Source organism: Pleurodeles waltl, chromosome 11 (assembly GCF_031143425.1).
Source record: "Pleurodeles waltl isolate 20211129_DDA chromosome 11, aPleWal1.hap1.20221129, whole genome shotgun sequence".
In the NCBI taxonomy this organism is placed as follows: Eukaryota; Metazoa; Chordata; class Amphibia; order Caudata; family Salamandridae; genus Pleurodeles; species Pleurodeles waltl.
Window position 1 is genome coordinate 389,540,743 of NC_090450.1, and position 25,568 is coordinate 389,566,310.

Sequence of the window (25,568 nt, forward strand, 5' to 3'; positions counted from 1 at the left end):
TGGGTGTCTCAGTCCCACCCAGGCGCCCTGCTGTCCCACAGTTCATGGGGGTATCCCATAACCCTCTCCCCCACCCCCACAACAACCCAGACCAGCTCTCTGCAATTCTTCCCAAACACAAGACCCAGCATCTCTGTGGTTCCATTCCTGCTGTAGCAAGAGCACTTCTCTTGCTCACGTCCACTCGCGGGAAGGAGTTATGCTTTGTAGCCCGCCTGCAATGAATGCTAGCAGGAAGTGCTGAGGTCGAAGCAACCTTTCTGCACTCAAGTATGGGCATGGGGGTTGGGCAAAACACTCAACGTAAGGTTACAGATTGAAGTCCGGGGCATTAGAATCAGAACGCGCTGGTTCTCCTTTGCAATGGCTCAGTGTCTGTGCCTGCCATTAATAAAGCAGCTCTAGGGTGACGCGGGATGCAGGGAGCAATCTGGATTTGGGAGAGGCCGAACGCACGTCCACACCCCCAAGAGATCCTTCCCAGGCCATAGCGCACCCCAGAAGCTTTTTCTGAAGTTGCAGCAGAAAGTCTCATGCTAGGTTTTCTTCTTTTTGAAGAGACACACATTTTCAAGACAGCATCTCTCAGGCCCAGTTGGGCCAATTTTCTTCATTTTGGGCGTGTTGCGCTCATGATGGCCAGGCCTAGCTACCAGGAGCATTTTTATCAATCCTCCTTGCCTCTAAATGGGACTTTGTGAGGGGAGATGAATTCTTACTTCTCCTTGCGCCAAAGCCATTCTCTGGCTGGCTCTTTGTGCTCCTCATCTGCAGGTGGGTGCATTTTTCCCCTTTGCAACCAACCAGCAGTACACTTTACGTGCTGCACTTCCCCAGGCCGCAGATCCTCGTGGCATCTTGAGTCCATGTCCTTTTCAGAGATCTCATGGGAACTATATATGGTCTTCTAGCATGCCCCCACCCCAACTCCTCCCCTCCAACTCACCCGGTCCCCTCAGAACAAGTGGAACTGGAGAAATCCATCCTAGTCTTGGGATCATCTGGAATCAAACTCCTAAGTCTAACCTTGCATGCATCAGGTGACTTCTCCGCCCAGCTGGGCATCCTTTCCACCAACTCAAAGGTCCACAGTCTTCTCAAATGCCTCGTCCTTGCGCAGGTGGTTTTAAGTTTGGGTGATAAGTTCAGGCACTCCTGGCAAGTCATGCAAATCTACATCATCCCTCAACCCATGTCCCAACCCTTGGGCATAGCATTCTGGGAAAATCCAAAATGACAACTTGAAATGTTCTCTGGAAAGAGCTCCTCTGAAGGCCTGGGGTCCACCCCAAGCTTACATCACTGCATAAACCTTTCCCATCAGAAGTTTAAAGGTAAGCCACTCCTGCAATGGCTCCAAAGGTCTGGCCCGCCTCCTTTGTTCTAGTGGACCTGGGCTGTCCTAGCTCAGGTGCAGTGTCACTAGCTAATATTCAATGAAGATTCCCCCACATCCCTTCTTGTCTGAGAAACTGGGTCAAGGAAGGCCTTTGATCCCTCCAAAGAGCAGCGGAGTAATGAACTTGTCCCAGTAAAGGGGTGGGTGGGAAAGGCTTGGAAGCGGATTCTGAGCTGAACCAGAGAAATAGGACAAATCCTGAAGTCCCATAAGATGTGGATGTGTGTTACTGAGAAATGTAAATTCAAAATCGGTGTGCATGTTTTATCTTTTTAACTTTATAGATCTAATCGGAGGGAAAATGCATTTGATTTCCCCATGTGTATAATACAGAGAAGAAGAAAAAAAAAAAGAAAAAAAAACTCAGATTTTCCAATAAGCACTACACACCTACACTATGAACGCCCAATGATATTTTAGGGCCCACCCCCGTGGTTAGTACTACTCCTTGCTGAGTCCCCTCTGCACCAGGCCACCTCTGCAAATAACCGGCCTGCACGTGATAGTCTGACATGAGCAGCCCCTACATGCATGTGCATGGTATCCAGGCCAATGCCTCTTACTCTAGCACCGCAGCAATAGACTCATCTTACAATGCGGACACTTGAGGTTAACAAGCTGAGTCTAATTACCCTAATTTTAGTAGCGAGACTCATTAAGAGTAAAAGTTTAAAAAAAAAAAAAAAAACGTGCAGTCAATCGAGAAAAATCCTGGTGGGCTAAATGGCCCGAATCCATTCGCTAAGTGGGATTTTAAAAGAAAAGAAAAGAAAAAAAAAAAAAATTAAATGGCCTCCAGCGCGAGGAGGGGCAGGGGAGGAGCTGATGTCCATTGAAATACTGATATATCTATATCTATATCAAAAGGGAGTCTTGCAGACACCCATTCCCGATCTATATATACATATCAAATGAACAGCCAAAAGAACTGAGGGGTTGCTTTAAGATTGACACTTTTCATTCGGGAACAATAAATTAAGTCATGCAGAAGCAATACAGGTTGATAGTGCTAAAGTAGAGGCAGGACAATATCTGCATTGTGTCTACATATGGAGCTTGACGCGGATCAGGTGGATAGTTACAAATAAAGGAGAAGCTCAGGAAGAAGAGATACAGAAGAAAATGTTCGGACTTTGGCGAAATATTGTCAGTTGGTTTGCTTCAAGACCTCTGACTTAATCTATTGCAGGGGTCTCTAACCTCTTATAAGGACACACATGATGATGAAACTGCCCCAAACTACTCACAAATATAATGGCTCTTACTGTAATTACCCTACTGAACTTGCTCATCAGATTTTTTTTTTGTAAGCTGACAAATATCAACAGTTCCTGCAGTCCCAACCCTGCGGTTTCCCTACCTTCCTTCCCATACTAGAGGTTACACACACCATGTGACCCACAGCAACAGGGGCAACTTCACAGCACCGGGGGCAACTTCACAGCACCGGGGGCAACTTCACAGCACCGGGGGCAACTTCAGCAGTGGCTCTTCATGGAAATTAAGTTGCAGCCTCCAAACTGTCAATGGCATTGCAAGCATGTTTGAGCATAGGACTTTGGACCTGGCTAGTTGCCACTTTTAAGGTCTACAACTTAGCAGTACTGACTCAATCACTATGAAAGAAGCAGAACGGGTAAGTTTCAGATCCTCCAAATTATGTATTAGGTTGGACTACATGTCCAAGAGCTTTCTACTAGCAGCTGTTAAAATACTGCAGCTCCCAAGCTACCCTTTGGAGACGCTGGACTACTGTGTTCACTGCAGAGTTTTAAAGGTAAACTTGTAGCATAAAACTTGTCCTAGTCTTTAACAGAATGGGAAATTTATTTTACAAGTCTATCCCATTAATAATGGAAACAGTAAACCATATCTATTTGTCATACATACCCGTTTGAAAGGCAGGACTGGCACCGGCATACATATTAGTAGAATAGGCAGGTGCTGCTGCTGCATAGCCCATTGGGAAACCTGCTGAAAAGTTGGATAAAATTTAGGACTTGAAGGTCAAAAGACAGAGGTACACAAAAAAACAAAAACATTTTAAATTCACTGAAACAGCAGCATTTATTTTTTTTTTAATTTGGCAAAGATTCAAATAGGCAAGAAGAAGATACAAGTTTAAAATCTCAAAAATTGATAGGAATCATATAATAATCAACTTTAAATTTCCCATGCTGGCACGCAGTAGTAACTCTTACTAATGATCAAGAAAGTGCCTCAACATACCAGATCTTAGATGCTCAGAATATAGCCACTGAGGAACCTCATAAGCCTTCTAGCCACGATCCTATTAGGAAAAGAGCTTGCGTAATCAGGCTTCTATAGGATTCCAGATTCAAAGAAACTTTTCCCTACACTATTGCCTCTGGAGAATTAAGATTTCTAGGCCACAAAGGGCAACAAACTTAAACCACCATAGCAAGGGGTTAGATGGTGCTTTCTGAAGCCAGTGTTGCGCCAGACCAAGCCTGGCCAATGCCATATAAAAATACCAGCTAACCTAGGAGAATCCCAGGTGATATGGACCCTCACTAGTCCATTAATCTTTCAAAATTTATCATTCCAATATTTATCATCATCAATGATCATGTTGCAAAAATGAGTAACATCGGCTGCTCTCTATGTCACACCGAAAGCAAGATTCCAGACTTATGCCCCACTTATATAGCCTTAAATGTATAGAATATAAATCACTGAGAATTTTTAACTGCTGCACCTTAGTATGCTAGACATTAAGTACTGTATGTGTCAACATATTACACTTGTATATAGCGTGAAATCTGACTGGCTCACCTAAATGTCGACCGATAACCATTTGATGCCCTAAAATTGTAAAATTACAGAGCTGCCAACAAGATAAAAAGCTGTAATGCAGTCAATCTGGAAGACTGGGATTATAGCCAATTAGCATACAGCGATGATATCTTGAAATGTCAAGATTTGTTCCTAATATACGTCCCAACCGAATAGTAGACCCTGAGGGTTTTCAATTAAGTACACCTAAAATATTGGGTAATCACAAAGACCATCAAAATAGTTTCTAATCTTCTCCAGTTATTTATAGGCAGAAATAAAACTCTGAAAATTTTGCCCTAAAGGCCAAATTAGCGTAACCTTGACGCTAAATAACTAAAAAGAGAAGGCTGCCAGAAAATGTAACCATAAAGTGGGCAAAGCCAAGCCCCTCTGCTGACATAATAACCAACATTTGAATAGTACATCTGGGCTTTCACTATCCCCAGATACATTTTTGCCAAATACCATCCACTTTTTGAAAAGAACAAAAAAAAACCTCGGTGAGATATAAGGGTATATCTCTGAAATAACACAAGAGGGAAAGGACAATCATTTTTAGCACATTACAGCACCGATAAGCCTAAAAATGAAATCTATCACACTTCTGGAAAGTTTCAAGTGAATTAGTACATAACGTATTGTGGTTTAAATCAATAGTATCTACCATACTAAGTATTATATCTACCCCTAAATATACCAAGTACTTGACCCAGCGTAAGTCTGCTCGCACATGTAGGTCATTGGTCACCAATAACGTTTTTCCTATATTAAGCTTATACCCGAATATTACGCCAGAATTTTCTGCAATTTCTCAAACCACAACCAACAAATTTGAACAAGATGTTAATATAGCAATATCACTAGTGTATGCCAAAACGTTTACCTTAAAATTATGAAAAGGAAAAGCTTTCAGCAGTGCAGTGCGATTCAGAGCTTGTATAAAATGGTCTAAGTACAGAGCAAAAAGCAGGGGTGAGAGAGGGCAAATCTACCTAGCACCCCAATTAATTTGCATACTATGCATCAGATCCTCTGCACCAAGGATCTGCACAGTCAGTAGTCCATATAGGTCCCACATTCTCCATGTAAAAGCAAGCTGAACCCCAAATACTGCATACCCACCAATCACATTAAATCGCCAAGAGACCATATCAAACGCCTTCTCTGCATCGCACTGGAGCCGCCAACCCAAAGTGTTCTGCAGAAAAGCCACATCCAATGCGGATATAACTGTATAATGACAGTCGGTTTAGAGTAAACACCAGTAGATTTTAGAAGAGTTAGAGAAATCTTTCGGTAGGAGTCACATTTGATTGGATCCTTCTCTTTCTTGAGAAATCTCTCTCCTCCCTCCCCCACCAAAAATAAAAGCACCTGTTCCATAAAAATCAATGAATTACATAGTTCAACTATAACAGGGATTATAACCTTGGAAACAGTTTTGTGGTAGCTGATCAGGGCCAGCAACTTTCCGTGAAGCCAGCCGAGTTGATGCTTTTTCTGTTTCTACCGTCATAATTAAAGCCGCTGTATTGCCATAACTACATGCAGGGAAATTCCTATAAGGCATTGTTAATCCGTTCTGGTGATGTATTACAGGTCTCGCAATAGAGATTAGAATACTATGCCGAAAGCCCTCTCTGCAGGGGATGTAACCAGAACCCCTCCACCTATTTCGATTTTAATAATCACATTTTTATTTTCCGAAATTAGAAGCGCTAGTCTTCATCTGATTTCTTCATTATTTTCAAAACAGGCAAGCAGATACGCCCAGATCTTCTTAATGGCCCAACCCCAGATCCTTTTTCCATAGTAGTCAGCACAGCTATAGTGTGTTCATATACTGTTAAAGAACCTACAGCAAGGTATTGAATAACACAGTTAGCGGGCTTTACCTCTCGCCTTCCGTCCGTTTCTCTTAACACATTTTTCCCCAGTAGTAACACTTGGTGCCTGTCCCCAGACAAAAGCTTTCAATATTACACGAAACACCAGAGTTGATGTAGACTACAAATTGATCTCTATGAAATCTCTATGCATGACTTTAATAGTTTTAATATAAATGTGTATCTAAAAAAGTTTTCTAGCAAAAGTCCACGGAGGTGGACTTCGAGAAGCACAGAAACACTCCCCTTTTATATACAAAAACAACATATTATGGACTGTTACCACGCCTGGATTAACCTCCTCAGTGCATGCGTGCGCCTGCCACTGGCACGGCCAGTGGTAGACGCAAGGGAGAGATTCTAAAAAATGCCTCGGAAACACGGAAGAGCTTCTGCGTCTCCCACTGACACCCCTCCAGCCTGGGAGCGGCCCCCAGGGAAACCACACCCACATATAAAAGTGATCTCTTTACACACACACTATATATATATATATATATATATATAAATAAATGCACCACCAGGTTTCTCGCAGCGCAAGTCTTCAAAGCAATGCACATATTTCAACTGGCGCATTTCAACATAGCTTTTAGGCAGCAATAAAAATAAAATTAAAAAAAAAGTCAAGCTAACTCTTGTGAATATGTTTCTGCTAGAGAAGGATCAAACTTTTGTCTAGTGGCAGTTTTGATGCCATAAGGTAGCGCAGAAGGTGTATATGCCTGCTGCAAAGATCAAATCTGTATTTTCTGTGAATAGCTGAGTGGATTAGTAAAGTCAGCCATTACCTGCTTGTATGAAGTTAGCTCTGTATGCACTATTTCAAAGTAAGGAATAGTATGCACAGAGTCCATGGGTTCCCCTTAGAGGTAAGATAGTGGCAAAAAGAGATAATACTAATGCTCTATTTTGTGGTAGTGTGGTCGAGCAGTAGGCTTATCAAAGGAGTAGTGTTGGGCATTTGTTGTACACACACAAGCAATAAATGAGGAACACACACTCAGACAATTCCAGGCCAATAGGTTTTTGTAGTTTATTTTAAGAACCACAGGTTCAAATTTTACATGTAATACTTCAAATGAAAGGTATTGCAGGTAGGTACTTTAGGAACTTTGAATTAGCAAAATAGCATATACAGTTTTCACATAGATCACATATAGCTATTTTAAAACTAGACTGCAATTTTCAACAGTTCCTGGGGGGAGTAAGAGTTTGTTAGTTCTTGCAGGTAAGTAAACCACCTACGGGGTTCAAGTTTGGGTCTAAAGTAGCCCATCGTTGGGGGTTCAGGCCAACCCCAAAGTTACCACACCAGCAGCTCAAGGCCGGTCAGGTGCAGAGGTCAAAGTGGTGCCCAAAACGCATAGGCTTCAATGGAGAAGGGGGGTGTAGGAAAGTACCATGTTGCCTGGCATGTTACCCCCATTTTTCACTGTATATATGTGGTTTTAGTTGTATGTGTCACTGGGACCCTGTTCACCAGGGCCCCAGTGCTCATAAGTGTGCCTGAATGTGTTACCTGTGTAGTGACTAACTGTCTCACTGAGGCTCTGCTAATCAGAACCTCAGTGGTTATGCTCTCTCATTTCTTTCCAAATTGTCACTAACAGGCTAGTGACCAATTTTACCAATTTACATTGGCTTACTGGAACACCCTTATAATTCCCTAGTATATGGTACTGGGGTACCCAGGGTATTGGGGTTCCAGGAGATCCCTATGGGCTGCAGCATTTCTTTTGCCACCCATAGGGAGCTCTGACAATTCTTACACAGGCCTGCCACTGCAGCCTGAGTGAAATAACGTCCACGTTATTTCACAGCCATTTTACACTGCACTTAAGTAACTTATAAGTCACCTATATGTCTAACCTTTACCTGGTAAAGGTTAGGTGCAAAGTTACTTAGTGTGAGGGCACCCTGGCACTAGCCAAGGTGCCCCCACATTGTTCAGGGCCAATTCCCCTGACTTTGTGAGTGCGGGGACACCATTACACGCGTGCACTACATATAGGTCACTACCTATATGTAGCTTCACAATGGTAACTCCGAATATGGCCATGTAACATGTCTATGATCATGGAATTGCCCCCTCTATGCCATCCTGGCATAGTTGGCACAATCCCATGTTCCCAGTAGTCTGTAGCACAGACCCTGGTACTGCCAAACTGCCCTTCCAGGGGTTTCACTGCAGCTGCTGCCAACCCCTCAGACAGGCATCTGCCCTCCTGGGGTCCAGCCAGGCCTGGCCCAGGATGGCAGAACAAAGGACTTCCTCTGAGAGAGGGTGTTACACCCTCTCCCTTTGGAAAATGGTGTGAAGGCAGGGGAGGAGTAGCCTCCCCCAGCCTCTGGAAATGCTTTCTTGGGCACAGATGTGCCCAATTCTGCATAAGCCAGTCTACACCGGTTCAGGGGAACCCTTAGTCCTGCTCTGGCGCGAAACTGGACAAAGGAAAGGGGAGTGACCACTCCCCTGACCTGCACCTCCCCTGGGAGGTGTCCAGAGCTCCTCCAGTGTGCTCCAGACCTCTGCCATCTTGGAAACAGAGGTGCTGCTGGCACACTGGACTGCTCTGAGTGGCCAGTGCCACCAGGTGACGTCAGAGACTCCTTCTGATAGGCTCCTTCAGGTGTTGCTAGCCTATCCTCTCTCCTAGGTAGCCAAACCCTCTTTTCTGGCTATTTAGGGTCTCTGTCTCTGGGGAAACTTTAGATAACGAATGCAAGAGCTCATCAGAGTTCCTCTGCATCTCTCTCTTCACCTTCTGCCAAGGAATCGACTGCTGACCGCGCTGGAAGCCTGCAACACTGCAACAAAGTAGCAAAGACGACTACTGCAACTCTGTAACGCTGATCCTGCCGCCTTCTCGACTGTTTGTTTTCCTGGTGGTGCATGCTGTGGGGGTAGTCTGCCTCCTCTCTGCACTAGAAGCTCCGAAGAAATCTCCAGTGGGTCGACGGAATCATCCCCCTGCAACCGCAGGCACCAAAAAGCTGCATTACCGGTCCCTTGGGTCTCCTCTCAGCACGACGAGCGAGGTCCCTCGAATCCAGCAACTCTGTCCAAGTGACTCCCACAGTCCAGTGACTCTTCAGTCCAAGTTTGGTGGAGGTAAGTCCTTGCCTCACCTCGCTAGACTGCATTGCTGGGAACCGCGACTTTTGCAGCTACCCCGGCCCCTGTGCACTTCCGGTGGAAATCCTTTGTGCACAGCCAAGCCTGGGTCCACGGCACTCTAACCTGGATTGCACGACTTTCTAAGTTGGTCTCCGGCGACGTGGGACTCCTTTGTGTAACTTCGGGTGAGCACCGTTTCACGCATCCTCGTAGTGCCTGTTTCTGGCACTTCTCCGGGTGCTACCTGCTGTTGAGAGGGCTCCTCGTCTTGCTCGACGTCCCCTCTACCTCCTGGTCCAATTTGCGACCTCCTGGTCCCTCCTGGGCCACAGCAGCGTCCAAAAACGCTAACCGCACGATTGGCAGCTAGCAAGGCTTGTTGGCGTTCTTTCGGCGGGAAAACACTTCTGCACAACTCTCCACGGCGAGAGGGATCCGTCCACCAAAGGGTAAGTCTCTAGCCCTTTTCGTTCCTGCAGAAACCTCAGCTTCTTCTGTCCAGTAGAAGCTTCTTTGCATCCACAGCTGGCATTTCCTGGGCATATGCCCATCTCCAACTTGCTTGTGACTTTTGGACTTGGTCCCCTTGTTCCACAGGTACCCTAGATTGGCAATCCATCGTTGTTGCATTGTTGGTTTGTGTCTTTCCTGCATTATTCCTCTAACACAACTTCTTTGTCCTTAGGTGAACTTTAGTGCACTTTGCACTCACTTTTCAGGGTCTTGGGGAGGGTTATTTTTCTAACTCTCACTATTTTCTAATAGTCCCAGCGACCCTCTACAAGGTCACATAGGTTTGGGGTCCATTCGTGGTTCGCATTCCACTTTTGGAGTATATGGTTTGTGTTGCCCCTATCCCTATGTGTCCCCATTGCATCCTATTGTAACTATACATTGTTTGCACTGTTTTCTAAGACTATACTGCATATTTTTGCTATTGCGTATATATATCTTGGGTATATTTCCTATCCTCTCACTGAGGGTACACTCTAAGATACTTTGGCATATTGTCATAAAAATAAAGTACCTTTATTTTTAGTATAACTGTGTATTGTGTTTTCTTATGATATTGTGCATATGACACTAAGTGGTACTGTAGTAGCTTCACACGTCTCCTAGTTCAGCCTAAGCTGCTCTGCTAAGCTACCATTATCTATCAGCCTATGCTGCTAGACACCCTATAGACTAATAAGGGATAACTGGGCCTGGTGCAAGGTGCAGGTACCCCTTGGTACTCACTACAAGCCAGTCCAGCCTCCTACAGGGGTGCCCCAGTTCCAGTCTGCCAGCACGTAAGTACCCGCGTCTTCGGAGGGCAGACCAGGGGGGTTTTGTAGGGCACCGGGGTGGGGGGGATTGGGGGGGGACAATTTAGCACAGAAAGTACACCCTCAGCAGCACGGGGGCGGCCGGGTGCAGTGTGCAAACACACGTCGGGTTTCCAATGGAAATCAATGGGAGACCAAGGGGTCTCTTCAGCGATGCAGGCAGGCTAGGGGGTGGGGGGGGGGGGGGGGGGACACACTCCTCGGGGTAGCCAACTCTGGCTACTCATGGTCTCGCAGTCGCCGGGGAGTCCTCTCTGAAGTGTTGTTTCTCCACAAGTCGAGCCGGGGGCGTCGGGTGCAGAGTAGCAAGTCTCACGCTTCCGGCGGGAAACGCAGTTGTTTTAAAGTTGCTCCTTTGAAACAAAGTTGCAGTCTTGGGTTAACAGGGCCGCTGTCCTCGGGAGTTTCTTGGTCCTTCTAGAGCAGGGCAATCCTCTGAGGATTCAGAGGTCGCTGGTCCTGGGGAAAGCGTCGCTGGAGTAGTGTCTTTAGAAGTGGGGAGACAGGCCGGAAGAGCTGGGGCCAAAGCAGTTGGTGTCTCCATCTTCTCTGCAGGGTTTTTCAGCTCAGCAGTCTTCTTCTTCTTAGGTTGCAGGAATCTGAGTTCCTAGGTTCAGGGGAGCCACTAAATACAGAATTTAGGGGTGTGTTTAGGTCTGGGAGGGCAGTAGCCAATGGCTACTAGCCCTGAGGGTGGCTACACCCTCTTTGTGCCTCCTCCCAAGGGAAGGGGGGTCACATTCCTATCCCTATTGGGGGAATCCTCCATCTGCAAGATGGAGGATTTCTAAAAGCCAGTCACCTCAGCTCAGGTTGCCTTAGGGGCTGGTCTGACTGGTCAGTGACTCCTCCTTGTTTTTCTCATTATCTCCTCCGGCCTTGTCGCCAAAAGTGGGGCCGTGGCCGGAGGGGGCGGGCAACTCCACTAGCAGGAATGCCCTGGGGTGCTGTAACAAAGGGGGTGAGCCTTTGACGCTCACAGCCAGGAGTTACAGTCCTGCAAGGGGGAGGTGATAAGCATCTCCACGCAGTACAGGCTTTGTTACTAGCCACAGAGTGACAAAGGCACTCTCCCCATGTGGCCAGCAACATGTCTCGAGGGTGGCAGGCTGCTAAAACCAGTCAGCCTACACGGGTAGTTGGTTAAGGTTTCAGGGGGCACCTCTAAGGTGCCCTCTGGGGTGTATGTTACAATAAAATCTACACTGGCATCAGTGTGCATTTATTGTGCTGGGAAGTTTGGTATCAAACTTCCCAGTTTTCAGTGTAGCCATTATGGTGCTGTGGAGTTCGTGTCTGACAGACTCCCAGACCATATACTCTTATTGGCTACCCTGCACTTACAATGTCTAAGGTTTTGCTTAGACACTGTAGGGGCACAGTGCTCATGCACTGGTGCCCTCACCTATGGTATAGTGCACCCTGCCTTAGGGCTGTAAGGCCTGCTAGAGGCGTGACTTATCTATACTGCATAGGCAGTGTGAGGTTGGCATGGCACCGTGAGGGGAGTGCCATGTCGACTTACTCGTTTTGTCCTCACCAGCACACACAAGCTGGCAAGCAGTGTGTCTGTGCTGAGTGAGGGGTCCCCAGGGTGGCATAAGATATGCTGCAGCCCTTAGAGACCTTCCCTGGCATCAGGCCCCTTGGTACCAGGGGTACCAGTTACAAGGGACTTACCTGGTTGCCAGGGTGTGCCAATTGTGAAAACAAAAGTACAGGTTAGGGAAAGAACACTGGTGCTGGGGCCTGGTTAGCAGGCCTCAGCACACTTTCAAATCAAAACTTAGCATCAGCAAAGGCAAAAAGTCAGGGGGTAACCATGCCAAGGAGGCATTTCCTTACACTGCTCTATAATACAAATGAAATGTATGTGTGAGGGGGGCTATGGAGAGATGAAGAGCACTTTTTCTGGGTGGTAGAGAGGGAATCCGAGAAGGAGGTCATGGAACTGGGAGCTCCAATAATGATTGTCGTACTGGGCGCCACAGGCGTTAAAGGCTGTGATGATGGGTATGTGACAAGGTGAAGTATTAGTGTTTTTTTTGTGTATCTTGAGAGAACGTGCTGATTGAGAGAAGAGGCAAAGGTAAGGTGACTGACCTTTACTGTTGCACGCATCACACACACCCATCAGCAATTCTGTGACCGTCTACAGAGACTAGTGTTTTAGAGAGAAAGTTTAGCCAGTAGCAGAGATGGCTTCTCGTTGGATGACTGCTGCTCATGCCCTTACTCGGTTTATGGAGGACAGCTCTGACGTGGGTTCAGAGACTGAGACAGCATCTGAGGGATAGGACAAAGGAGCAGACTCGGAGTGATTTTTCAGTTGGAGGAGTCCCATCCGACAACTCCTCTTCCAGGGATTCTGAGGGCGGTGATGAGGACAGTCTGTAAAGAGGGACAATACTGGGCTAGCCCAATCCAGAGAGCAGGTGCATGAAGCAGCAGGCACAGAGAGTGCTCTCTTGGGAGCTCCCCAATTCAGTTTAGCCCCAAATTCCACCGCCTAGATCGTATTGTGGAGACATCAAAATTATCACAAAACAATCTGGTTTTCCAAGGCAGGCACCTGCATTTGTCAGCCATATAGGGAAAACCTACCAAACCCAGACATTTCTGGAAATGAGACACCCGGGGCGTCCACGGAGGTGTGGCTTGTGTGGATTTCACATAGTTTCCTTACCCAGAATACCCAGCAAATGTGAAATTTTGAACAACTATTTTTTCTTGCATTTCTGTCACACAAACTACCTGAGTATTCTGGGATCCACAAAATTCCTACCACCCAGTGTTTCCTCACCTGTCCCCATAAAAACACTACCCCACTTAAGCACCTGTACCTAGTGCCTGCATCAGGAATGGATCACCCCAGGGTCAACAGTTGCCCTCATGCAAGGATTAGCATTGACCGTTGTGTGATCTGTCACGGGCACTAGGCCTGCCAACACAAGTGAGGTACCATTTTTATCAGGAGACCTGGGGGAATGCAGTTTGTGGCTCCCCCCCATTTCCATTGCAGAAATGTGCAGGAAACATGCTTTTTACGCAGATTTTGAGATTTGCAAAGGATTCTGGATGACAGAACCTGGTGAGAGCCCCCACAAGTAACCCCATTCTTGATTCCCCTACGTGTCTACTTTCCATAAATGTGTCCATGTTGTGTTTTGGGTTTGGGGCATTTCCTGTAGCAGGCATTAGGCATACCCACACAAGTGAGGTACCATTTTTATCGGGAGACTTGCGGGAATGCTGGGTGGAAGGAAGTTTGTGGCGCCTCCCAGATTCCAGAACTTTGCTGCACCGAAATGTGAGTAAAGTGTTTTTAGTCCAAATTTGAGGTTTGCAAAGGATTCTAGGTGGCAGAACCCAGTGAGAGCCCCACGAATCTTCCCACCCTGAATTTCCCTAGGTGTCTACTTTCCATAAATGTAGAGGTTTGCTAGGTTTCCCTAGGTGCCAGCTGAGCTACAGCCCAAAATCCACAGCTAGGCACTTGGCAAAAAACACATAATTTTTCAATGGAAAAATGTGATGTGTCTATGTTACGTTTTGGGTGTTTTCTGTCATGGGCACTAGGCCTATCCACACAAGTGAAGTATCATTTTTACCTGTAGATTTGGGGGAAACACAGAATAGAAGAACAAGTGTTATTGTCAATTGTCTTTCTCAAAATCTTCACCTTTCAAATGTAAGGCAGTATGTAAGAAAAAAAGTCATTGAGAAATGCCCTGTATTTCACATGCTAGTATGGGAACCCCTGAATTCAGAGATGTGGAAATAACCACTGTTTCTAAACTCCTTATCTTGTGCCCATTTTGGAAATACATAAGTTTCCTTGATACCTATTTTTCACTCTTTATATTATACCAAATGAATTGCTTTATACCCGGTATACAAAGAAAACACACTGCAAGGTGCAGCTCATTTATTGTCCCTGAGTAGCTTAGGTTCTTGCCGAACCTACACTAACCTATATATCCTCGCAGCCATGAGGGTCCATCAAACATAACGGTATATTGCTTTAAAAAATCTATCATAGTTGCAAAAAGTTACAGAAGGAAACAGTCAGCAAGGGCTGTTTTTTCAACTCAATTTCAACTGTTACTTTCTGTAGGAAAATCTTGAAGGATATACACAAATGACCCCTTGCTAAATTCAGAATTGTGTCTACTTTTCAGAAATGTTTAGCTGTCTGGGATCCACCATTGGTTTCACACCCATTTCTGTCACTAACTGGATGGAGGCTGAAAGCCCAAAAATAGTAAAAATGGGGTATGTCCCAGTAAAATGCCAAAACTGTGTTGAAAAATTTGGTTTTCTGATTCAAATCTGCCTGTTCCTGAAAGCTGGGAAGATGGTGATTTTAGCACTGCAAACCCCATGTTGATGCCATTTGTAGTGGAAAAACAGATGCATTCTTCTGCAACACTCCCCCTCCCCCCCCCCCCCCCCACATTAAAATAAAAAATTACCTGTTTTTGGCTTATTTCTTGGTCTCTTCCAGGGGAGGAAACTCTGGCAATCCCCAGAATATTGGAAAAAAAGAAGAACGCAAATATGGCGTGGATAGCCTATGTCCACAAAACATTATCGGGGTCTGAGCACGAACAACCCCAAAGAGCCAAAAAAGGACTCAGCACTTGGAGGTGAAAGGGGGGGGGGGGCAGAGTATGTAAAGCTGAGTGCTATGAAATGCCATACTCTAATGGGTGGCAGAATCTCCATACATCTACTAAACCCTATGTCTTCATGATCTGGATAACCGTACCCCTTGTATTATACTTGCAGCATTCTCCATGTGACTATCGTGAAAGTATCTATTCCAGGATGTAAAAGTCAAATTAAAGTTACTGCAAAGCATAAGTAGCTTAGGCCAATCATGAAGCTCCACTAGCAGCGAGTTATATATAGAGGGGTTGTAATTAGGGTCATAACCAATATATAGTGAGATTAACTCCCTATTTCCCAATCTGGGATACCATCCTCCAATGCCCATAATTTACTCTGGCATTATCAACTTGCCATACCCAACTAGAGATCAGAAGAGTAACCCCTCGCTGTGTCACTTCAATACCAGCTGCCACCAGATCATCAAAAGTTTGCCAAGCTCATGTGTTTCTTTTAGTGATAAATGCATCTTGTGAAGACAAATGATATGCGGTTTAAGCAATAAAGTTCTTCTTTAATTAAGGCAATTTTCTGGGTAGATCTCAAACCATTAATGTTCCAGCTGACTATGTGTAGGTCCTGGTGGCCAGCTTTAACGGCATCATTCGCCATAAACATATACAACATATTCCTGCATTCTGATGCCATTGGCTTTCTTCCCAAAACATCTTGCTGCTTTTTGTGCCATCAACTGCCCAAATTTGCTAAACGAAAATGAGACTAAATCTTATTCGAACTCTCCCTTCCTCTTCCTCATACCCTCCCCAACAGCTGCACCCACCCAAATGCCAAAAATCAAACCTCAAACCATCCCCACCCACCAAAGCTGTCCACACAAATGAAGTATGAATCCAACCACTGAACCCCCCTTGAGCATATCCTAGCTACAAGGGGAAGCCCCTGCAGGCCCCTATGAGATCAAATAAGAAGATTAATAAAAATAAATAAAAAAATAAAGCAGAGAAAGCAAACAAAAGATTAAGGTGAAGGAGCGAAATCGTCCCTCCCTATTTTATTATAATGCCTCACCTTCATCACCCCTTGGAGTAGCAGATTTTCCACTGATTAAGCAGATCCTTAACTTGAATTGAGTCATTACAAAAATAATTCTTGCTGTTTTACCTGTGTTTTTTTAAAGAAGCAGGAACAAGTTAAAAAAAAAAAAAAAAAAAATAGTTGCCCCCACACTTTAGAGCTCAGGAACGTTTTCTCAAACGCCATCCACACACCACAGTTTCCTGGCAGAACTTCAATCTCTCAAAAAAATCCATTCCACAAGCTCCAACTGGAGAGCTACAGCATGCGGTCTGATTAATGAGCAGATGCTAAATAAAACTACCTACATAAATCAGAACGGCACATGGGGTATTGAGCTGCTCGGCCCTTGAATAGTTTACGGGATGAAAATCTGTGCACCCTCTGAATACCACGGTCCAGGAAAACAAGATGGCGGTCTAGCCTAGCTGCAGCGAGTTTCGCGGAGGGCCCTCTTGATCCAGCATAAAGAACATCTGTAAACTGGACTGTTGAGGAGTCTGGATTAAGTAGTTTGAACTTCCAAAGCAGCTTGAACTGTTTGGGCTAACACAACGGATGGATCACTAGCTAGGGGAAGTTTACATTCTAGTCACTGCCTGAAGGACAAAAATGAAAAATGTCAACCATTCATGGCAGCGGCCACCCTGTCAGTTGTCTTCCAAGAGGATATCACCCTCATAAAGGGGGGTGCTGCATCTAGAGGTGTGCAGACTCCCAATGCAGAAGATGCCGGTAAACTCTGACAGCGGGGGAGTGGTAGAGCCAAACAAAAGATTTAGCACCACAGAAAAGACCAATGTTATTTTCTTTAGTTAAAAAAAAGAAAAAAAAGCCAGTTCCATCCACCCTGTTAAGTTCATAAATTCCATACGGACTCAAATCTATGAATGATTTTGGCACTTAACTGCTGGTAATATGAGAAGGGCTGCTTCAGCTCAGACGTGAACTCTTTCACCAACATCAACAGATAACACATGAAACTTCTCAGGGAGTCTATGACACCGTAGACTCTAAAAGCTTTTTTTCCCCTACTAAGGCAGGTAGTTAACAGAACCAATGGAAGAAACCAAGAAGGTGGTGGGTAGGGGAGAAAATTGTCTAAGGTGGTATCACTATTATCTCAGAGAGAAAGGCTTCATAAAGGAGACAGGCAGGATGAATCCATCTCGCTCTCAGTTAAACAAATGAAAGAATTAGTGACAGTCATTTGAAGAACAGGTTTTGGACCTAGTCTGAAAAGGATGAGTTGTTATGGGATTCCAAGGGTGTTGAGCTTACCCCACTAGTGAGCACCAATGTGATGCTCCCCAGGAATAGTGCTTAGAATCTCCAAAGCCTGCGCAGATAGGACAATGGGGCCAGTCCCCATGATCAACAAGCTATAATGATGAGCATGTTTGCTCGGGTCAGCCCAAGCAAACATTATCCTCAAGAAAATCAGAAGGATAATCTGTCACTAAAAAGTGCCCACCTCAAAACATGTAGTTCATAAATTAACTAAAAATATGCACATTCTACAGGAGAGAATCACTGAAATGGAAACTAAATATAGTAGTCTGGTGAAGGCTGTCCATAGTAACAAATCCCAAATCGAACTCCAGGAGGTAATATTAGTGAATTTATCTTCCAGGGTGGGAAACATGGAAAACCATCTCTGTAGGAATAACTTAAGAGTCCTAGGGATCTAGGAAGGGAAGGGGTAACTGCCCGGTCCTTTATCGACCATCTGTTTAATGACAGTTCGATGACTGGGATATTGACAGTGCAACATTACACCAACGTTATGAAAAGGGAAGTTCTTAAACAAAAACAGAATGTACAGTGTAGTACTACTGTAAAGTTAGTCACCATAATATTCAAGTCAATTCTACTCACTCCAACCTAATCACTGTTAAGAAAAAAAAACAATGCCCTCAACAGGATAAAATTCTTTAGAAATAACACATCTGAAATAACACTTTACATGGACGACACTTGTGGAAAACACTATGCAGACAGTCCACAGAACCTAGACAGTTCCTTGAAAATTAATGTTGTGCTTTACAAACACAAGTTATACTTGAATTCAAAGGATTTAAAACCCCCTCCTTAGCAACAGATTCAGTGCCTAGACTAGGGGGGATTAGAAGTTACAAAGCGGTGGAGTCTGACCTGATTTCGGTCAAGAGCTCGCACCCCCACGTCCGCAGCACCACCCTGCTGTGTCCGTGTCCCTGACCCTCGCCCACGCTGCTGCTAGCGTGTTCGAGGCCCTCTTCCACCCGCAGGCCTCCCCTGCGCCTCATCCCTGGTGTCTAGTGGGCTTCTGGTAAGCGTCGCTAGACTTGTGTGCATTGTGCCGTTTTCACCGTATTTGTGACTGTTTTTCTGTATTCTGTGCCTTGCTTTTTTGCGCTTCTTACCTCCATTTATGCCTTCTTAGACTGTTGTATCCGCTTTTGCCCCTTGTGTGCCCTCCCCGCCGCTTGTCGCTTGACTCGTGTGCATTGTGCCGTTGTTCACCGTATTTGTGACTGTATTCAGTATTTAATGATTGGCTTTTTGTGCTCTGTGCTTCCAATTGTGCCTTTTTTGTTTGCTGTTATTCTGCTTTTCGCCCCTTGTGCGCTCCCCCTTGCCGTTTGTCCCTGCCGCTGTCTCCCTGCGGCCCCGCCCCCCTCGCGCCCCCATTCGCCGCCTCCCAGCTGCTCCTCCCTCCCCCTTAATGGCTGGCGCTGCGCGTCCGCGCGCCAGAGGCGAGCCCGTCTGCACCCGTCCGCGCCTGGACCGTGCCCAGCGCCACCCCCCCGGTCCGCACGACCCCTGCACCAAGAGACGCCGCTACTCGGCCAACGAGCTCATCGCCCTCAACCCCGGCTCCTCCACAACATGCTTCCAGGCCTCACCGAAGAACACCAAAGGACCCTTCTCCTGCCGCGCCTGCAATTTCACCTGCAACAGAACAAGGAAACCTGCAACAACCAGCACAAACCACCTCCACTGCATACTCCTCAACACACGCTCCGCACGAAAGCACGCCATCAAGCTCTGGGACCTGCTCGACACTACCGCCCCAGATGTAGCCTTCCTGACCGAAACCTGGTGGAACGACTCCTCAGCACCTGACATCGCCATAGCCATCCCGGACGGCTACAAGATCACCAGAAGAGATCGCCCCAACGGAATCGGAGGAGGAATAGCCATCGCCCACAAATCCACACCCACACGGACGACACGCTCAAGACCGCCGAACACCTGCACTTCCGGATCCACACTGACCCCAACACCACCCTCAGGGGAACGCTCATCTACCGACCCCCAGGACCACGACCACCCTTCAGCGACTCCATCACCGACCTCACGAGCACCCACGCCCTTACCTCTACGGACTACATCCTCCTTGGAGACCTCAATTTCCACTTGGAGAACAACAACGACCCCAACACCACATCCCTGATCGACAACCTCGACCTCAGATAACTGGTCAACACACCCACCCACATCACCGGCCACACGCTCGATCCGATCTTCTCCGCAAGCAACCACGTCACCTTCAGCCACACCACCAAACTACACTGGACCGACCACCACTGCATCCACTTCACATTCAAGAAGCACATGGAACACCACCGCACCCAACTACCACCCCACCGCAGCTGGAGCAAAGTCACCGAAAACCAACTGACCAGCACCCACGCCCAGAACCCGCCCACCGACCCCACCAACCCAGACACCCTCGCTCTCAAACTACGACAGTGGATCAACGACTGCGCCAACACCCTCGCACCTCTCAAGAGGCCCACCGACAACCAAGGAAAGAAAAAAGCCGCCTGGTTCACGGACGAACTCCTCACCTCCAAACGCACCTGCCAGAAACTAAAGAAGAAATGGCTCCTCGAACACACAACCGACAGCCTAGCAGCCCACAAGGAAGCCCCCCGCAAGCACCACCAGCTAATCCGACTCGCAAAACGTTCCCACTTCACAGAACGCTTGTACAACAACGCACACGACAGCAAAGAACTCTTCTGCATCGTGAAAGAGCTCTCCAACCCCAGCGCCAAGGTCATCCCACCATCCCAAGAACTTTGCAACGCCCTGTCCACCTTCTTCTACCAGAAGATCGCCGACATCCACGACAGCCTCAACACCACACCTCCGCCAGACCCCCACCCCCGACAGCCCCACCTGCACCAACCGCCTGGACACCTGTAGACGACACGGAAACTTGCAAGATCATGAACTCTATCCACTCAGGATCCCCTTCAGACCCATGCCCCCACCACGTTTACAACAAAGCCGACTCTACCATCGCCCCCCAACTTCGAAAGGTCATTAACATATCCTTCAAAACTGAAACCTTACCGGAAAGCTGGAAGCACGCCGAAATCCACACCCTCCTCAAGAAACCCAAGGCAGACCCCAACGACCTCAAAAACCTCCGCCCGATCTCCCTCCTCCCCTTCCCGGCAAAGGTCATCGAGAAGATCTTCAACGCTCAGCTTACCCACCACCTCGAGGACAACTCCATCCTGGACCCCTCCCAGTCCGGTTTCAGGCGCAACCACAGCACCGAGACTGCTCTCCTCGCCGCCACAGACGACATCAGACAGCAAATGGACAACGGCGAAACTTCAGCCCTCATCCTCCTGGACCTTTCCGCAGTCTTCGACACGGTTTGCCACCACACCCTACTAACTCGCCTCCACAAAGCCGGAATACAAGAAAAAGCCCTCAACTGGATCTCCTCTTTCCTCTCCGGAAGAACCCCGAGAGTCCGACTCCCACCCTTCTGAAGCCACCAACATCATCTGCGGCGTACCCCAAGGCTCCTCCCTAAGCCAGACTATGTTCAACGTCTACATGGCCCCCCTCGCACAACTGGCCCGTCAGCACAACCTCAACATTCTCTCCTACGCAGACGACACCCAGCTCATCCTCTCCCTCACCAAAGACCCACACACCGCCAAAGCCAACCTCCACGAGGGAATGAAGTCCATCGCCGAATGGATGAAAAATAGCCGCCTGAAATTGAACTCCGACAAGACGGAGGTCCTCATCCTCGGACGCACCCCCTCGTCCCGAGACGGCCTGAGCGCTGGGACCCCCTCCAACGCCAGCCAACCACGCACGCAACCTGGGTTTCGTCCTCGACTCCGCCCTCACTGTGTCCAAGCAGGTCAACGCAGTTTCCTCCTCCTGCTACAACACCCTCCGCATGCTCCGTAGAATCTACAAATGAATCCCGACAGAAACCAGAAAAACGGTGACCCAGGCACTCGTCAGCAGTAGACTAGACTACGGCAACGCACTCTACACAGGCATCCCAGCAAAAGACATCCGACGCATCCAACGCATCCAAAATGCCTCCGCCCGACTGATCCTCGACTTACCCAGCCGATGCCACATCTCCCACCACCTGAAAGACCTCCACTGGCTCCCAGTGGACAAGAGGATCACCTTCAAGCTCCTCACCTACGCTCACAAGGCACTCCACAACGCCGGACCAGCCTACCTGAACAACAGACTCAACTTCTACGTCCCCTCCCACCAACTCCGCTCCGCCAACCTCGCCATCGTTCCCCGCTTCCAACGCAAGACCTCTGGCGGCAGATCATTCTCCCATCTCGCCAAGACCTGGAACGCCCTCCCGACCCCCCTGCGGCAGACCAAGGACCTTCTCACCTTAAGGAGACTCCTCAAGACCTGGCTCTTCGACCAGGTAGCAGCACTCTAGATTTGCTCACCTCAAATGTCTGCTTATCGGCGAGGATGACACTATGTCAATACTATGCTTAAAGATTTTGCTGTACAAATGGCAAAAGACTTTGTCACTATCTAGCTCGGCGAGGATAGCACTGTGCTGATCCTATGCTTAAAAACTTTGCTAGATAAGCAGACATTTGAGGTGAGCAAATCTAGAGTGTCGCTGGTGTTGCAGGGTGCTCCTTACTAGAGCAGCTCTCCACCTAAAATTGGGAACTTCCCAGAGTTCTCCTTTGTTTTTTGCATAATTTATGCGTCACTCTAACCCTGAAAGGGCCTTGGTTTGACTTATACTGGGTGCTCCCTTGTGTCTGGACAAAGCTATACCCCTCTGAAGAGCTCTGAGAGCGAAACACATGTCAGGGGTTGCTTTACTCATTCCAGGTTGGCTTGGGCGGTATTTGACCAGTCCAAAGCTGTAATACTGTGCCTGGAGTGGTAAATGGCTTTTGTTATTTTACAGCTCGGCGAGGATGACACTATGTCAATCCTATGCTTAAAGATTTTGCTGTACAAATGGCAAAAGACTTTGTCACTATCTAGCTCGGCGAGGATAGCACTGTGCTGATCCTATGCTTAAAAACTTTGCTAGATAAGCAGACATTTGAGGTGAGCAAATCTAGAGTGTTGCTGGTGTTGCAGGGTGCTCCTTACTAGAGCAGCTCTCCACCTAAAATTGGGAACTTCCCAGAATTCTTTGTTTTTTGCATAATTTATGCGTCACTATGACCCGGAAAGGGCCTTGGTTATATATATATATATATATATATATATATATATATATATATATATATATATATATATATATATATATATATATATATATACACATACATATATATGTACACACACACATATATATATATATATATATACACACACATACACACACACACACACACACACTTTGGATCGGCGTTTCCTTTCCAGCACCAAACCATCAAAGGTGCCCGTCTCGATATGCGCGCCAACGCGTATTATGTCAGCACTTTTCTCCCGCACTTAGGAAGAAAGACAGCACTCCACGAACTCAGTTCATTGTTTTAATCGTCTACAGGGACGCGTTTCGGCGTTGCCGCCTTCTTCAACCTGTCAAACGCCATGTTGGCTCTCCAAAACACGCCCCTGTAGACGATTAAAACAATGAACTGAGTTAGTGGAGTGCTGTCTTTCTTCCTAAGTGCGGGAGAAAAGTGCTGATATATATATATATATATTTTTTTTTTTTAAACAGGGTGGTGGGTCAGTACAGAACAAAAAGGCAGCGTCTCAGCTGCCCCCTCCTGGATCCATATATGGCCCTGGAGACTGCCACCCCCCCCCACCCGGCAGCCTCCTGCTACCTCCCACTGTCCCCAACGTCAGGGGATAACCGTTTGCCTTTCCTTTGCTTAGACAGCTCCCGCCACGCAAAAGCAAACCATTCCACTTCCAGCAAGCGAGAGCTTTGATAATGCTTCAGCTTGGGGAAGCCGAGATTTCATCTCCTTCCCTGCCCGCAGACATGCCAGCAGGGAAAGAGATGAAAGTATTGCTCTGCACGCAGGGAGCTGCATATTTATCAGCGCTCTATGTGAAGAAGCAATGCTGGCTCCCGCAGGAGGGGGAGGCCGGCTGTGACTGCGGGGTCTTTGAGACTCCCCGTGAGGTCCTCATCAGTGTACACCCTGGGTGGGCAACGCCCGCCGTGCACGGCTAAAGACCATGTGTAGCACAGGAATTTGTGCCTGTAGGTGGTTGGCAGTAGGGCCTGGCCACACACCAGGCCCTATGACCAATATACACACCGCATGGCCGAAGACCATTACTTTATGTAAAATTACAACAACAAAAAACAGATACATAGGTACATCATAGTTAGGAAATAAAAATTAAAAAAACCAAAAAAAGACAGAAATTTAGCAGTTAGAGTTATCTCAAGTAACTAACTCGTAAATCGTGCCCTAATTTAACTATAGCTCTCGCCTTCGCCATGCACTGCTAATTAACCACATACTATATCAGTCATGACATCTTCTATGACATCATTGATAATATTACTGCAATGTGCGACAATATTTTTAATGAGAAAACTATGCATGGCGGAAAGCGAGTTATAGTGTCTTTAGGGCATGAGTTATAGTTACTTGAGATAACTAGAACCACTGAATTTCTATGGTTCTGTGCAAGTAAATTTTGAATCTAACTAAACATACATAAACACATACAGAGACACACATACATTTCAGGCAGCAATAAAATGTCAAGATAACTCTTGTGAATATGTTACTGCTAAAGAAAGACCTTACTTTTGTCTAGTAGCAGTTTTAATATGTCAAAGTAGCTCAGGGGTTAATGTGCCTGCTGCAAAGAACATGTATGTATTTTATGTGGATAGCTGAGTGAATTAGTAACGCCAGCCATTACCAGTGTTTTAAAACAAATTAAATGTGTGTGAGAGGGGCTATGAAAAGATGAGATGCATTTTTGCTGGGTTATAGTGAGGGAACCCAAGGAGGGGTGAGCAAAAATGAATGTCACACTGGGCGCCACCAGCATTAAACGCTGTGATGATGGGTATGTGGCAAGGTGAAGCAATACCATCTTTTCTTTGTCTACTGTTTTTTTAAGAACCTGCGGATTTATGAAAGACAAGGTGATTTCTTTGTCATTTGCTGTTGCACACATCAGTCATGCACACATCCACCAATTGTTTCAGAACAGCATATCTGCCTTCTAGGCAGGATAGTGTTTTAGAAGAACGGTTTTAGCAAGTAGCAGATATGGGTACGTTAGTATAAGATGTGAAAACAATCATTCAAGATATTGTATCCTGTACCCTTTTTCAATAACACTGGGTAGAACATAAGTTAATAATTGAGTTTTCACACTGTAAAGCAAAAGCAGAAATGTTGGTGGATGAGTCCCACAGGACATTTGTTTGGCTTATTACTTTACGGAAGTTAGGCAGTATTCCCCAGCAAGTTTGCCTTAGTTTCTACAGTAGATATGCTCACTCAGTTTGAGAACCAGGCCTCGGAAAGCATAATTGGAGACCCCCCCCCCCCACAAGTTGCATTCACAAACTGGAAGGAGTTGGATTGATTACAGTAAGTGAGCTGATGGCACATATAAGACATGTTTTCTTGAGTTTCAAGTAGCTAGGGATGGAAGGCATTAGTATAGGTTTACTTGGCAATTATACATGATTAGTCAGGACTCTGATGAGGACAAAGACATGAACAGGTAAGAAAAGCTTTGGGTAGGTGTGCTTTCCCATGGATATTAGATAAGTAGAAAGCAGCTAGTAAAGGTAGCAGAGATACACAAGCCATGATGTAGGAAGCTGGCCTTGTGTGTAGTGGGTACCCAATGTACTTAAACTTTATACCAGGTCCAGGAATTCCCTATCAGTGTAGGGCAGGTATTCTCTAGAAGCCAGGCTCTCTAGAGGTAGCTGTGGATGAGCAGCCAAGGATCATCTAGGAGACATGCAAAGCCCATGCAAAACCACTGTAGTCACACAGCACTTACACACAAAGAAAACTCAGTTGAACAAAAATAAAGGTATTTCATTTTTAGTTACACAATACCACAAAAGACTA

The 25,568-nt window shown here is 46.5% G+C and overlaps 1 protein-coding gene across 3 annotated transcripts in view; it reads right to left on the reverse strand.

Annotated features, from left to right (window-relative positions):
- FAM168B (family with sequence similarity 168 member B) overlaps positions 1 to 25,568 on the reverse strand; it is a 257,323-nt gene that overhangs the window by 197,011 nt on the left and 34,744 nt on the right. For 2 of the 3 annotated variants that reach the window (XM_069213720.1, XM_069213722.1), the window contains exon 3: positions 3,290 to 3,373. In XM_069213720.1, the coding sequence (XP_069069821.1) occupies positions 3,290 to 3,373 (84 nt within the window). The remainder of the gene's footprint in view (positions 1 to 3,289; positions 3,374 to 25,568) is intronic. The other variant, XM_069213721.1, reaches the window with a different exon arrangement.